A 16,090-nucleotide genomic window follows, 5' to 3' on the forward strand; every position below is an offset into this window, starting at 1 on the left:
TTAACTTCCCACAGAGGGCCCAAGATATTTTGCTCCCTGAGGCAAAGGACAAGATGGTACCCTTTCCTTGCTACCTTATATAGAAACTAAATAAACTGACACTTAAATACTGGCAAAGGAATACCATCCTCCATTGACGTTGAGGGCAAATGAACAATTTAAGGAATCAAGGCACCCATAGTTCTGTCCTCCAACAGAAGGGAATAACTAGGACAACCCATGTCAGCACCTGCCTCTTAAGGTGGTTGCACCACTATGCCTAATGGTAGAACTAGCCTTGGAGGCCAATCAGATGCCAATGGGACGCCTACAAGGAGGACAGAAAGGAAATATATCACCTGCCTCCTGACCCACAAAAAATACTTCCAACAATGGAAGTAATAGATAGCTGTCATGATGAGCAGTCAGTGGTTGTGTCATACCGAACACTAATAGTTCAACACCAAGTACTTTATTGCTTCCAGTACCTTTTGTCCCAACAAATTATTATACACTGTAATACATCTAAGGACCCCATAAAAGAAAGGAGCTCTTCTTGTATTTGCAATGGATAGTTGGAGCTGGGATCCTTGTTCTTCCCAAATTCTGCTGAAGGTACATTATTCAGGAATAATTATGCAGGACACTGTATACATTCATAATTAATTAAGTCTAATTAAGACTGTATACATTCTTTGCTTTATTTTGATGTTAACCTTACATTCTAGGTAAAGATATGCTTGTTGATGCAGCTGTCAATTATGAAAATGTGCATGTTTATTTTGCAAGCTCCATTTCTAAGCCGATAGAAATACACATCCCTTGCTTGTCACCCTCTCTTTATCCCTCTCCCCCTCCCTATTTCTCATTTACACACAACTGACATCTGTGTATCCTTGATTAAAGTTGAGCTGATAGTAATGTAATAATTCCAATTACATTGATTCAGATTACTATGCTTTTCAAGTAATTATTTTTTATAAGGAAGTAACCTAATGTTTCTCTTTCCTTCAAGGGAAACCAGCTACCTAGATCTGCGTAAACCAGATGCAATGCATCTACAATATGCAGGCTGGGGAGCACAAGACAATCAGCTGGTAAGGATCTATTCAATTTATTTACATGTTAGTTATAAGAGCTGCCCTGACCATTAGGCAGCCATCTTTGGTGATAGATGCTGGTGATGTAGCAGCCCTCTCACCACATACATTGATATTCACATCCTCCTCAGTGAGTACCCCTGTCCTGGGGATATTTATTTAGGCTATCTGTTTTTTGCCAACTACCTTCTCTCAGCCAGGGGATTGCTCCAGGTTCAAAAAGGCATTGGGCAAAGGTTCTTCTGGTGAGTCCCATTCTCTGAATAGTTGGCATTCCTGGGCAACTGAGGGTGCATCTACACTGTAGAAATAATACAGTTCAACACCTCTTTAACTGCTATAGATGCATCCTAAAGAACCCTTCTTCCTTTTTTTTCTTTTTTCTTTTTTTTGTGAGGCATCAGAACTCTTTGGCAGAGAAATTTAAAGATCCTGTAAAACTACAGATCCTAGGGTCTTGTAGGATAGAGCTACAGCACTTAAAGTGGTATCAAATGCATTATTTCTACAGTATAGATGCACCCTGAGTCTAACATTGCCATTTTAATTTCTCACAGTTCCCCAGAATGACATTATAAAACACTGGTTCTCAACCTTTGGTCTTCCAGGTTTTTGCCCTTCAAATCCCAAAAGAATCAGCTAGCATAGCCAATAGACTGGGATCCTGGGAGATGAAGTCCCAAAACCTAGATAATAAAGGGTGAGGATTACTGTTCTAGACATTGTGGGATATAAAAGCTAGAGCTAAGCTCAAGTACTTAATATTGTTCAGAGTACTGGGATATGTGGAGGGAGGATGAATAAGGGTCCTGGGCAGGTCTCTATGGTTGCCCTGACAGGGTGCTGGGGTCCAAGCAACTACTCAAAGAAGCCAAGTATTGATACCATTCCTGCTGTCAATGTATCACAATCAGAGCTATGGGGAAAGTGACCTGTCCAAGCAAGCAGACAGAGAGGCAAAAAGCTTGGGCCCCACATTCCTGTAGGTGCTTTATGGGCCTGGGTTGGGGGAGGAAACATTTTTTTAAAACACACAATTTTTTTAAGCTGGGTTTTTGGATTTATTTATCTTGCTTTAAACCACATTTGCTTTGGGGTCGTTTTAATGAAAAAATTGAACCCCTCTTATATCACTACTATGAAACATTTTATGTATTAGCTTGATCATGTTTTAATGCTTTCTAACATGAAAACTCTAAAGCTCTTAGGCTTTGAAATGATTTATATTGTTCAATAAAACATCATTTTTACTACTTATTATTCCTATTAAATGTGAATATATGTAGACTATGTAAGTACTCTTGGAGTTGGTTTGGTTGAACTTAGGTTAACTGAAAGATTTGTTTCTGAAAGGCATTTCTAGTACTGTAAAATAAAGTGACTGAAAAGAAGTAAGTGACAGTCAATACTGGCCTAACAATAATGCTATCTATCTATCTATATAAATTTTAAAAATCAGGAGTGTTTTTTGAAGTAATTTTGTTTAAACCCTGTTTTAAAGCAGCCTATTCTGGTATGGGCACACAGAATTTTCTGCTCAGAGGTTACATGCTAGGGTTTTGCAGAGTGAGTCATGAGTGCAAGTCATGAGTGAGTGGTAGGTTTTTGCAAGGAAGAACAAAACTGTGCTATACAAAGATGGCAGAAGAGGTCGTGCCCATGTCCACCAACATATCACAGATGAAAAACCATGATGCACATGACCAAGCAAAATCAGTGTGTGGCCAAAATGGGAAGAATTATAAATGAGGAACATACAAACTAGGAGAGGCTACAGCACTTTGGTTTTTCCTGATGGTGCATCTAGTTTGATTTAAAAGGCCCAGATTTTGTTCTTGTTCTTTCTGATTTTATAAAGGGGTTTAAGTAAATTGACCTGGGGAGCTGGTATAAAAACTGGGGTCCTAATTGTACTGGGAGTTGACCAGAAAATTGGGGTCATGATACCAGGAAATGGCAGAAAATATTCTGTGGTAAACAAAATGTGAATGGGTGCCCAAACCAGTCCTTGGTTTTGCTCCTGTCCTGCCCCGTCCTTTCCTATTTATTTATTTTATTTATTTATTGAGACATGTATGACATTTCCCCCCACTTTAAGTTTTCCCAGAGAACTCTCAGCACATACAGCTTTCTATTCTTGCTCTCCAGGTCAGTTTAAATTAACACACTATTTCCCAGAATGAAATGTACCTCTCCATGGTAGCAGTGGCATCATTAGGTTTGGTGTAAACTGGTGCTGTAATTCAAGGTGTCACACACACACTGACCTCCTCCCATACCTCACCATGGTAATTTTTTTTGTACTAATGTTACTCATAAATTGTAATCCCTATATTATAAATAGGGGGGAGAATGAATATCAGTTCTCACCACCATCACCTTGAGTGTACAAGTGTATGTGGACTGCAGTTCAGACCCTGAATCTGTATGGAAAGATTGTTCTCCTTTATCAAGGAGACTCCCCCTCCCCTCCTGAACAGGACAGCCCAGCAGTCGGCACCTGGAGCAAAGAGGAACAATTTTATTGATATTTTTATGGATATGATTCCAAAATGTATAAGCTTGACGTTACAGATGACTAAAAATTCACATCTATTTTACAGAGGTTCTCATGACTTCATTTAGTGCATATGTCTACTAGGTGTTAGTTTTAACACCCAACAATTGAGCATTCAGTTCACTTTCCATTAGTAAGCCCATGTTGCTCAGATGTATCAAAAAGAGATACAGCTGGACCGTCATATCTGCAGAGGATCCACTCCAGAACCCCTTGCAGATAAGAAAAACACAGGATCTCACATCCTGTTGTCCTAAATGGTGGCACAATGTGCACATGGACACTATTGCACACATGTCCATGCACTGCCAGTTGAGACAATGGGGCTTACCATCCATGGATGCTCAAATCCGCAGATGGCAAGCCCATAGAAGGTAAGGTCCCATTGTACATTTCATCCTGGGAACTGCAGTCTTCAGCTGCAACTGTATCTCTGTCAACTGTCCTGTTTAAGGTTGTTTCCCAACAATCAGGATTCTGTAGTATGGCTTCACTTTGGTTTGTTAGTAGTTTCATGTTTGGAAGCAGAGAAAAGCAAGTTTGGGATGCTGCAGGAACCAATCTACCTTCTGTTAATCTCAGAGATATCGATCTACTGGCCCTCATTTAACTCTATGCTGTCCAGGTGCTGAAGTTAGGGATGTGATGAGGAGAAAGTATTAAGGTCTTTCACTGCTGATTACTCATGATCAGGGAGGGGCTCTGGTTTCTACTTTCAAGTGAATGTAAAGCAAAATTAAAATTATCATTTAAATTATAATAACATCCAAACAACCTAAATGTATTTAAATGCACACAGATTCATGTAGTTAAAGTGAAAATTTGGAAAGATGTGATGTTTTTAAATAAAATTTTAAAATAATTTTTTATATTTTTAAAAAATATTATATTTTTAAATTTTAAATTTATTTAAAAAACAAACAAACTTGGGGCCTGTCCTTCCTCCTCTCTTTCAGACATAGTAAAAGGCCAGAGCTTATAAATAAATAGCTTTCAGAACATCAGCTTTCAAAACCTCCCAGCCAGATTGCCTGTCATTATGCTAGATGGGAAATTCAGGGCATGCTAATCCAAAAAACTACCTTGACATGCTCCATATAGGACACTATCCTGTCACCAGTGTTGGGCAGAAGATTAAGCTCCTAGGCCAGGTAGCTTCTGTACATGGAATTGGTGGTTGGAAGCCTGATCCAGCTGGTACTGAATGAACTTATTAGTTAAAAAGCTAGGTATGGATCACCAATTTGTTTTAACCATTCAGCAGCTATTGTTTACACTTTACACTAATGTACTATAGGCTGAACTTTAGGAAAAACAGATTAGCCTGCCTGTCTATCAGGAACATCCTTTCCTAACTTGTGATCTCTTCTAGTGTGCATGTTGAGTTTCCCCTACCTGAAATTCCGAAATCTAAAATACTCCAAAACCCAAAACTTTTTTCATGAGTGGCTGAATGGTGACTTGCCTTTGATTTCTGATGGTTCATTGTAGAGAAATTTTGTTTCGTGTACAAGATTATTTAAAATATTGTATAAAATTACCTTCAGCTATGTGTATAAGGTTTATATGTGTTTTGTGTTTAGACTTGGGTCCCATTTCAAAGATACCTCATTGTGTACATATATATAAATACAATATTCCAAAATCCCCCCAAAAAATCCAATATCAAAAACACCTCTGGTCCCAAGCATTTTGCATTAGTTCAGACTGTTTCTAGGTTCTATGCAGTTGGAAAATCTACAACTTCGTACCCTCTATGCCAGGAATGGAGAATCAGTGGCTTTCTAGATGCTGTTGGTTTGCAGCTCCCATCACTCCACATTATTTCCCCTGCTGACATGTCTGATAGCAGTTTCAGACAAATAGCCTCTGGAGTTCCTTATATTTTCGATACCTGTTTTGTACTCTGTCTCTAGCAACCTCTGAGAAGATTTTGCTGACAGCCATTTGTGAATTGTGAGAGCCTGCATGAAACAACAGTTTGAGTGTTAGACTAGGGCTGTGATGGCCAGGGTTCGAATCCCTGCTTGGCCATGGAAACCTACTGGGTAACGTTGGGCAAGTCATACTCTCTGAACATTGGAGGAAGGCAAAGGCAAACCATTTCTGAACAAATCTTGGCAAAAAACACTTCATGATGGCTTTGCCTTAGGGTTGCCATGAATTAGAAGTGACTTGAAGGCACACAACAACAACAACAATAGATAACATCATAGGATGCAGTAAAGTGAAGCTACCTTTTAGGGTATCCTTTGGGCAATGATTTGATTTCAATGTCTGCCGTTCAGTGCTTTGTTTATGAGCTTCCTAACTCAACAACACAGAAGGTAAATACAGCCACTAAGAAAATATTTAATATTAAACATGGCCAATTATTAAGATAGAAATATTACAAAACATAAACAACAAATAGCATGAGTAAATTAAGAATATACCCCTGCTATGTGTCCATTATGCTTGTCATATATATATATCTTACTGTTCATCTCAGTTTTGCCTAAAATATTTTTCTGGTGTTTGTACTTACTTTATCCCTGTTTCCTCCTGTGCTGTTATATTGGAGTCAGGTGGAATCTTTTGCCTTTTGCTTCTTTAGCAACCACAATAGCCAGTCTCTCAAGTGATTGAAGCAGAGGCTGGAACAGTTACTGCTTTGAACCACAACTCCTAGAATCTGGAATATATTTCCCAGAATTCTGGTAAATTTACCTGACCTCAGCAGGAAAAGTTTCTGTTTTGCCTGAAAATTTTCTGTTCTAGCTCTCCTCCCAATGAGGAGTTATCTTCCTGGGGAAGGAATTGTGTGGGAGAAGGAGATGGTCCAGATGAGCTGATCTAGTCAAACTCTCTTCTATTCCCAGGTGTTTGTTCTGGATAATGACATTTACTACCAGGCTGGTGTCTACAGCCAGGCCAGGCAAATCACCTCATCTGGACACCTGGGAGCTGTCTTCAACGGGATTTCTGACTGGCTCTATGAAGGTAAGGGGGGGGGCGCAAAGAAGGTGGAACCATGTTAATGTTGCCATGAGCCCTGAGGCAGTAATATAGAGCAACTCTCCTCAAGCTGCTCTGGTACCCTCCAAACTGCCTGAAGATAATGGGAGTTGTAGCCCAACACATTTGGAGGACACCAAGTTGGGTGAAGGTTGCCCTACAGCTGATGTCATTCCATCATTTGTCTAGTACAGAAGGATATTATAGAAAACACTGTAATGAAAGACACCTTACTTTGTTTCCTCTCTCTCGTCTCCTCTGAGAGTATGAAGCAGTGATTAAAAAGGAGCAGCATTGCTCCAGTTACAAGAAGTTTACACTTTCTGCAGGCTTCTTAAGAACTTAGCAACACACCAGACAAGGCTTCATTTTCTGTGCAAACAAAACACTTCACAATGCAGGGAATAGCATCACCTACCCTCTAACTGTCCCAATTTGGCAGGTAGAGTGCCAATGAATCTGTCATCCCCTTTTTTCCCACTGATTTTTAAAATGTCCCATCTTCTCTATAATCTTACCACTTTCCCCCTTTGTGCTCAGCTAACTTCAGTTGCTGCAAACTGAGTTCAAATTGCAAGTGTTGTTTCAGTTAGGTCAGCAGGGAGGAGAGGAGAGGGCAGAATCTTGGCCTTAACTGAGGCAAAACCAAACAGCTACAGCTGCACCTAACTTGTCTGATCCTCCTCATTAATAATGTTTGTCCTCTTGATACTTTGATGCTCCTTACCCAAATGTCTCTAGCTTTTCATTTGTGAAATCTTGGACAATACAGTATAGCATTTTACAATTATATTATGGTCATCAAATAGAACTCTATTCAAGAATCCCATAGTGGTTCCATAATGGCAGATATTTATTTATTAATTCAGTTTATACTCCACCTTTCTCCTATCAAGGGACCCAAGATAGCAGATCCACCCATTAGCTGGACAGGATTGTTATTTGAGTATGCTAGAATCCAGGTCAAAATCTCAAAGAGATGTGTAGAGTCCTTCACCCTCCAACAAAGTAACTGCCCAGTGTTTTTTTTTCACCAATCTGTATAGGCTGTATAGCTAACTAGGATAGATGGATGGACGGATGAATTTCAATAAATATTTTTCTGCATGGCTTTCATGCTGCATGTCTCTTTCTTCCTAAGAGGAGATCCTGCATTCATCCAGTGCACATTGGTGTTCCCCTGATGGTGTTTGGCTGGCCTATCTTAGCATCAATGATTCCATGGTTCCCAAAATGGAGCTTCCTCACTTCCTGGGAGGAAACTACCCAACCAGTCGGCACTATCCATATCCCAAGGTAAGTCTCACTTCCATCCCCTTCCTCCAGCAGTAGAACAGAACTCTTGAGGGAATTTTCTAGACAAGGCCAGAGTGGTTGTGACCTTCCCCTTATGCTGCAAGTGGAGCTAACAAGAGTGGCAGAGAAAAGAAATAAACAAACAATGTATTGCAAAGCAGAACAGATTGCAGCAGAGAATCTTCACATGTGAATCCTCTCTTCAATCCTGCAATTTTTATGAGACCAACAACCTGATTCCATGTACTTTTTAACTCCATTAAGTAATACACAAAATACGGATGCTAACAGATGTTTCAGGACCTGTACACTGTGATTGTGGCCACCAACAGCTTCCCAAAGCCAGCTGTTGTGTGTAGGAGATTTTGGGAGGTGTTTGGAAGCTGTAGTTATTTGTGTGGGACTGCTCTGAGAATGCACACACAGCAGCCCCATACTTTGGGAGTGGGTGTGCACATGCACGCATGCAGCAGTCAGCATCAGGAGGCAGTCAGCAGTCACAATCACTCATTCCTACTCTTCCTCCTGAAAGGTGATGTTTGTAAATCATGCAACCATGGATTGCCAAAGTGTTGTTGTGGGGGAAAGTGTAATAGGAAATGATGCCAAACCAGTATGCTTCCATTCTTAAACTAGCACAATTGTGATTGGACAGCAGGCTGGTGAGATAAAGTCTTAAGTGGTGATAGGGACTGCAGGACTCAGAGTCCCACAGTTTCTATACAGTACTATTCCCCCCCAAATAGTATCCTTCCTTCCTTCCATCATTTAATTCAATAGTACTAAAATTGTGTTTCTTTATGCCTTGCCAGAAGAACTGAGCCACACCAAATACAATTGGTCTTTATCAAGGTCCTCACCAGGCTGGTGCCCTCCAGACAGGTTAGGCTTCAAACACCATCATCGTTGGCAGTGTTATCTGTATAAAATGAGATTTGTAGAAACTGAAAGGCACTAGCTTCAGGGTGACAACCCTATGGGCTTTCTGCCTCAGTGAACTGTTTTGCATAATCTGGTGACATTTCTTCTTTTGAGCAATGTTGTTGTTGATGATGATGATGTGTGACTTCAAGTCATTTCTGCTTAATGGTGGCCCTAAGGCAAACCTATATTAGGGTTTTCTGGGGCTGAGAGTTAGTAATTTTTCCAAGGTTTCCAAGTGGGTTTCAAGTCAGGAATTGAACCATGGCTTCCAGGATCATCATCCAACACTATGCTGGCTACCACTAAGGAAATATGGTTTCTCTGCCACCACTGGCTTAGCTGTTTGCGATTTTTTAGCTTCAGCTACAGTTCATGCTATGGGATGCAGCTTATGCTATGGGATGGGATGCAGTGGCTCAGGTGGTTAAGACGCTGACTCTGTTGATTGCAAGATCGGCAGGTTGGCAGTTCGAGGCCCGGGTGCTGCATGATGTTCCTGTCACTAGTCCCAGCTTCTGCCAACCTAGAAGTTCAAAACCATGCAAATGCAAGTAGATAAATAGGTACCACTTCACTTCTCAGTGAGAAGGTAACAGAGTTCGGTGCAATCATGCTGGCCACATGACCACCAGAGCAGTCTTTGGACAACGCTGGCTCTTCAGCTTAGAAACGGAGATGAGCACCACCCCCTACAGTCTGTTATGACTAGACATTCATATCAAGGGACTACCTTTACCTTTACCTTTTTACAGTTCATGCTATGTTGATTTGCCAATGTTTAAAAGCTTGGGATCTTGCCTGCACTTTCCTTGTTTTTTTTTCTTGACTTTTGCCTTTCTCTTTCCTGCTCAGGCTGGCCAGCCCATCCCATCTGTTCGGCTCTTTGTGGTAAACCTTTCTGAGGTGCTACACTCACTGGAGCTCCTGCCTCCTGAACCCTTCCATGGCAGGTGAAATGGAACAGCAAGGAGGCTGGGGGAAGTGATGCTGATGCTGATGGGGTGGGGTTGGGGTTGATGATGGTCTTTGTTTGCTCCTCATTGCTTAGGCAATTGTAGATTCAAGAATTTCTCCTTTGGAAAAAATAATAATGGTAGACATAGCATCATTTAGATATGGTTGTTTAATAAAGGACAGATTGAGAAGGAGTAACAGGGTGGCAACAGAAAACCATAGTAATGCTTATTCTGAAGCCCCATCTGTATAGGTTCCAGAGTCCAAAACAGAGGATTTGACTCTTTCAGTAAACCACAGGTGAGGAAAATTTAGCTGTTGAAATGTTTTGAACATTGACTCCCATCAGCTGCAATCCATCTCTCTGTAGCAAAGGTCATGGTGACACACACCTTGGTAATATCCTGTTTGGAATTCTGTAATGTGCTATATATGAGGCTGCCCTTGAAGAATGTTTGGAAACCTCAGCTAGTCCAAAGATTTTTAACTAGAGTGGGCTACAGGGAGCATACAACGTCCTTGTTGCAACAGTTCCACTGGCTGCCAGTTCCCTTCTAGGCACAATTCAAAGTGATGGCTATGACCTTTCAAGCCCTATAAAGCCCAGGCTATCTGAAGGAGAGTATTTTCCTTTACAATCCTGCCCATGTTTTGAAATATGCTGTGGAGGCCCTTCTCCCTGTCTCACCACCATCATACATCTATGGAGAATATGGAAGAGGGCCTTCTTGGTGGCTGCTCCAAGGCTCTGGAACGCCATTCCCAGAGAGGTTAGAGGTTAGACTGGCACCCTCTCTGCTATCTTTACACAGGCAGATTAAGAATATTTTTTATTCCAGCAAGCCTTTGAAGACTGACTACTCAAAAGGACTGAACCTGGCAGAACTGGGCTGTATTGTTTTGTTTATTTGTCATTTTTAATACTTATGTTTTAAGATGGTTTTTATGCTATGGATAGTTTAATTACATTTTAAACTTTTCTATTTGGTATTTTTTTTTTTACCTATGTCTTGAAACTGCTGTAAGCCACTATGAGTCCTAAACTGGGGGAAAAGCAGGCTATAAATAACAATAATAATGGATTGTGGGAGATGAAATCCAAAGTGACGTGGCCTGCTTTGAGTCGAGAAAGATGGGATATAAATAAAATAAACAAGTAAAAGAAAGAATTGGGCAACCCAAAGGTTTTTCAGTTGTATGTAACATCTGGTGTTGCCAAGACACAAGGCCCAGCTGTTTCCTCAAATTTAGACTGTTTCTGTTTCTGTGTAAAATGAATATCCCACTCTCTAGAGATCAATGTGACATAAGAAAATGCTAGGAGAACTGCCAGTCAGGTTAGAGAAAGTGGTGGAGAAAATCCACAGTGATGACAGAAAATATATGGGAAGTGTCCCTTTGTTTTGTGCCAGGAAGGGTGCACCAGATACAGCCACTGGTCCTGCCTTTCCCCCACACCAGGAAGACACAGAACGGGAAGCATGGGAAGGCTTCAATACCCTGGCTGACTGTTGGCCAAATGACCTTTTTTGGGGAGCAAGATTACTTTGAACTGTCCCACTCACACACCTCTATATCAGTCATTCATTTAAATCTTTTTTATTCCTGCTGCAGGGAATATTACATCACCATGGTAAAATGGGTGGCCCATTCCCAGCTGGCTGTGCGATGGTTAAACAGGGCTCAGAATATGTCTGTGCTGAACCTATGTGACGCTGCCACAGGAGCCTGTACTGAAGTAAGTTGGAGTCATAAGGTAACAATGAGGTAAAGAGAGAGTGGATGTGTTAGAGAGAGAGATGGAGAGAGGGAGGGAGAAGGTGGCCTGGCTTTTTTTCTCAGAACAAGGGAGAAGAATCTCAGGGTGTGAGTGCCATCTTGAAAAGTGTGTTTATCTATACTTTTATCCTTACTCGGATTTTACTAATTACTCATAACTTAGGCATTACTTAGAGCCTTATCACATGACAAAAGAAAGCTGAAAGGCAGTGAGAGAGAAGCGGCTTTCTCCTTGCCTGTCCTCATGCATTCAAAGCACTTCCATTCTCTTCCCAAGGGAGACGGTTGTAAAAGCATGTCTTTTGTCACACTTGAAAAATCTGTTTGGCAAAAGGCACATGTTTATGACTGTCACCCTCAGGAAGGAGAACAGAAGTGCTATGACAGGATGCAGAAAGGCAAGGAGAAAGATGCTTCTCTGTCGCTGCCTCTCAGCTTTCTTTTATTATGTGATAAGGCTCTTAGTGTTTTTTATTTGACTGGGATACTCTGTGCAACTGTGGTTGACACTTAAGTTATTATGTTTATAGACATCACTTTATGTTGCCAGTTTTAGTATCACTGGGGTTGCCCTCCTATGACATCAGGCCTGGGGTAATCCTAACGTGGCAACACTAGTGTGAAGCAAGAGAGAACTCACAAAAGGGGGAGGGACTGTGTTCTGTGTGTGAAAAGGCAGACTCAGGCACACACTTCATCCAGGTTGGTGTGCAGTTCAATGATAAAAGCATATGCTTTGCATGCAGAAGATCCCAAGCTCAGTCTCTGGCAGTTAAAAAACTCTTTCTCAAAATCCTAGATCACTAATGGCAAGCCTTTTATGGACCGAGTTCCCAAACTGCAACCCAAAACCCACTTAGTTATCACAAAGTGCCACGTTCATCTGGTTTTCTAGTAACAAACTCTGGTGAACTCTGTGGTGAGGTGACAGAGAGCGTGTACCCACAGAGAGGGCACTGAGTGCCACCACCTCTGGCACACTTGCCATAGGTTCACCACCACTGCCCTAGATTGGTCTTGTCCATCAGTAACAATAATACTGGGCTATACAGAGTAGGGAAGTAAATCTTCATTAATTTTATTCTTGAAAGAAGCAACAAATAATTTTAGCAATTTTTCTTTGCACTGAGAGAAATGGACAGAAAGAAAACAAGATTTTCAAAATAAAGTATTTCTGAGCAGAACATACAGATTTCTGAGCAAAAACCCCACATAAGGTTTCTTGCACAGAAAAGTCCTGAATTGTGAAGATTCTCAACACAATTACCCTTTTCAATCTTTGATTGAATATTTTTGAATATTTTTTCCATCCTTAATACAGACTAGTGGTCTGGTTTCAGACAGCTTACAATATTTATATGCTCTCTACCCTTCCAGTGAAGCTGGGGTACAACTGCTAATTCATTGTAAGGGTCTTAAATATGGTTGTTAGGCAGAAAATGCAAGTACCATATATATTCGACTATAAGTCAGCTTCATGTATAAGTTGAGGTCAGGTTTTAAGAACATAATTATGGATTTTGATATGATCCATTGATAAGTCAAGGGCAAAACTTAGGCACATGTAACAGAGGATCTAAAGGATGAAGCAAAGGAAAACAATGCCAAAGAACTTACAAAACTGTTTGTGCTCACTCTAAAGGCTGGATGGACGAGAGAATAGAGAGGAGTCAGTGCTTCCAGGACAGATCACACTCTTGCCTTTCACCAGGGGATGGTTCCCTTTTTATATAAGAGTTAAAGTACAGTACTTACTTTGACCCATGGATAAGTCGACTCATAATTTGGGGATCAATTTGTTGACTAAAATTGCTAGACTTGTATGTGAGTATATACAGTATGTGGCTTTTTGTATGCAATGTATTGTGTAGTCTGTCCTGTTTTCTTCCTCCTGAAGTTTTTGTTTAACAACCTTTTCTTCTCTTTAGAAATACAAACTGACATCAGACACCTGGGTGGATATGCAGGTAACAGCGTTATATCTTTTTGTACCTTTGTTATACTCATTCAAAACAGCTACAGCACTCTATCAGATTTCAGGTTCTGGGTTCTGGAAAAGGTAGTTAGCAATGGTGATAAAATTTTGATGGGAAAGGAACTGCAGTGGACTTTAAAGCTGAAATCTTTAACACCAGGAGGTTTCAATGAAGATCTGGATCTCCTTTCATTAATGTAAGGCCACCTCATCTCACCCATTAAAAAAAAAAAGCATGGTCATTTTTCAGTCAGATTGTATCAGATGTCCTTGAAACTGATTACGCCATATTCTCTAGGCCTTCCTTATCTCTGACCAACTGTCAAAACGTATAAATAATAATTAAAAATCTTAAGATTGTCTTCTTCAATTTTTTTATCTGTCCAGCTACTAGAGTATGTATATTTAAAATTGCAGACATTTTTGCTGATGTTTGAATTAATGGCATATATGTAATTCCAGTACTAAATAAGTTTCTTGTTGTGTGCCTTCAAGTCATTTCCTACTTATGGTAACCTTAGGGCAAATCTTTCATGGCATTTTCTAGGACTCAGAGGGTGTAACTCAACTATTGTCACACAGTCGGTTTTCATGGCTGAGTTGGCAATCAAATCCTGATCTCCAGAGATGTAGTCCAATGCTTAAACCATGACATCACTCTATTTATGTGTTGTCCTTTTTGTAAATGTTTTAAAGTTAATGTATGTTTTCGTGTTTATTTTTAAGGTAGCCCTTGAAGAAAGCCAGCCAGTTTATGTACAGGCTGAAATGTGCTGGGCTTTTAAATAATAAATTTAGACCATCGACAAGCACATGGAGACCAGTCTCTTTTTTCTGTTGACCCATAACAGATACTTTTTAGTATCTATTCCTGTTTTCCCCCAGAAAAGCAAATGTTATTGAAAACATGCATCGCTCAGCAGTATTCATTCAGTAATGAAGGTCAGTTAGCCTAAGATTCAAGTAGTAGGAGCCTGAATTCTGTTGTGAGTCCTATATGCAGTAGATGCATTGAATCAATAGGATTTACCAGCATTCAGAAATGGATTCCATGGGTCTATTGTAGTTAAGACTAAGCAGTAGGGTCCAGACCTTTTTCAACAATAAGCAATGTGGGTGGCAAGTAGTCTTTTAATTAAGTTTAGCCAGGCCTTGGGAATTCCATTGGACCCCCTAAAGTTAGAAGTAAATATGTTCCCAGCTTCCTGTATTAGCGGCTGATAAGCATGCAGGCGCTGGGATAATTGACAAGTACCTGACAATTTGAAAAATGAAATTATATGTTAAATACACATGCCTCTTTGTACAGAGATTTGTGTTGTTGTATACAGGCTTTCAATGGCTCCTGAAGCCTGTCCATCATACAAAATTTCTACAGGCTTGCAGCAAGGAGGACTGGTGGTATGAGAAGAGAGAAACTGAAATCAGGCAAACATGCTTTATACATGGGTGTATTAAACAAGGACTGATTTTAGCACCTAGCATTGTTGAGCAGCTTCCAGATATCTTGTGGTTCAATAAGAACCTGCTGCTGACACTAACCCAGAGCTTGAAATAATAATTATTAATAATAATAATAACAACAACAACAACATTTTTATTTCTATCCTGCTTTTTGCCAGGCAATCAAAGCGGCATACAACAAGTTAAAATACATCCATATATACATAGTGCCCCCCTTAAAACAAGATTAAACAATATAAGATTAAATACTACATATTAAAAGCCAACTAATCCAAATAATAATCATCATGGGCAGAGTTCACTAGATGGAAAGTCTTATTCGTGGCCGAATATTTTATTCCGGGAAGGCCTGCCGGAAGAGATCCGTCTTAATGGCCTTTTTAAAGCTCTCTAGATTGGTAATTTGACAGATCTCGTCCGGCAGGCCATTCCATAAGTTGGGAGCAGCTGCAGAAAATGTCCTGTGGGAGGTCGCTGTCAACCTGGTCTTTAAGGGCTGTAATAAATTCTTCCCAGAGGACCTGAGTGTACAGGGCGGATTATATGGAAGCAGGCGATCCCTTAGATAGGTTGGGCCCAAGCCATGTAGGGCTTTAAAGGTGATAACCAACACCTTGTACTGTGCCCGGAAACTGATAGGCAGCCAGTGGAGTGACTTCAATATTGGTGTTATATGGTCACTCCTTGCTGTTCCTGTGACCAACCTGGCTGCCATATTCTGTACCAACTGGAGTTTCCGGATTAGGCACAAGGGTAGCCCCATGTAGAGCGCATTGCAAAAATCAAGTCTTGAAAAAAGTTTTCTTGTTGGCTCACAATCTACAGAATCCCCCAGCCAACATTATCCAAGCTCAGTATTTGCCCCTTGGGCATCTGTGTTGTACTAAGTCTAGTGGCAACTGATTTCTCACAGCGCTCTTCATGTACCATCACCCTGCGGCATTGTGAGAACTTAAAATGACAGATAGATTAACTTTTCTGATGTTGCTTATAAACATGTCAGCACCCCCCAGGTAAGCCCACTGACGGAGGAAGTGTTTCACAAGTGTTCACTTTGCCCAAGGT

At 40.6% G+C, this 16,090-nt stretch overlaps 1 protein-coding gene across 1 annotated transcript in view; it reads left to right on the forward strand.

The window, feature by feature from the left end:
• Positions 1 to 16,090, forward strand: part of LOC121923600 (inactive dipeptidyl peptidase 10-like) — a 62,174-nt gene that overhangs the window by 24,875 nt on the left and 21,209 nt on the right. The window contains exons 7-12 of the mRNA XM_042454155.1: positions 995 to 1,076; positions 6,498 to 6,618; positions 7,775 to 7,929; positions 9,706 to 9,803; positions 11,422 to 11,545; positions 13,515 to 13,553. Of these exons, the coding sequence (XP_042310089.1) occupies positions 995 to 1,076; positions 6,498 to 6,618; positions 7,775 to 7,929; positions 9,706 to 9,803; positions 11,422 to 11,545; positions 13,515 to 13,553 (619 nt within the window). The remainder of the gene's footprint in view (positions 1 to 994; positions 1,077 to 6,497; positions 6,619 to 7,774; positions 7,930 to 9,705; positions 9,804 to 11,421; positions 11,546 to 13,514; positions 13,554 to 16,090) is intronic.

This window comes from Sceloporus undulatus, chromosome 2 (genome assembly GCF_019175285.1).
Source record: "Sceloporus undulatus isolate JIND9_A2432 ecotype Alabama chromosome 2, SceUnd_v1.1, whole genome shotgun sequence".
Taxonomy (NCBI): domain Eukaryota; kingdom Metazoa; phylum Chordata; class Lepidosauria; order Squamata; family Phrynosomatidae; genus Sceloporus; species Sceloporus undulatus.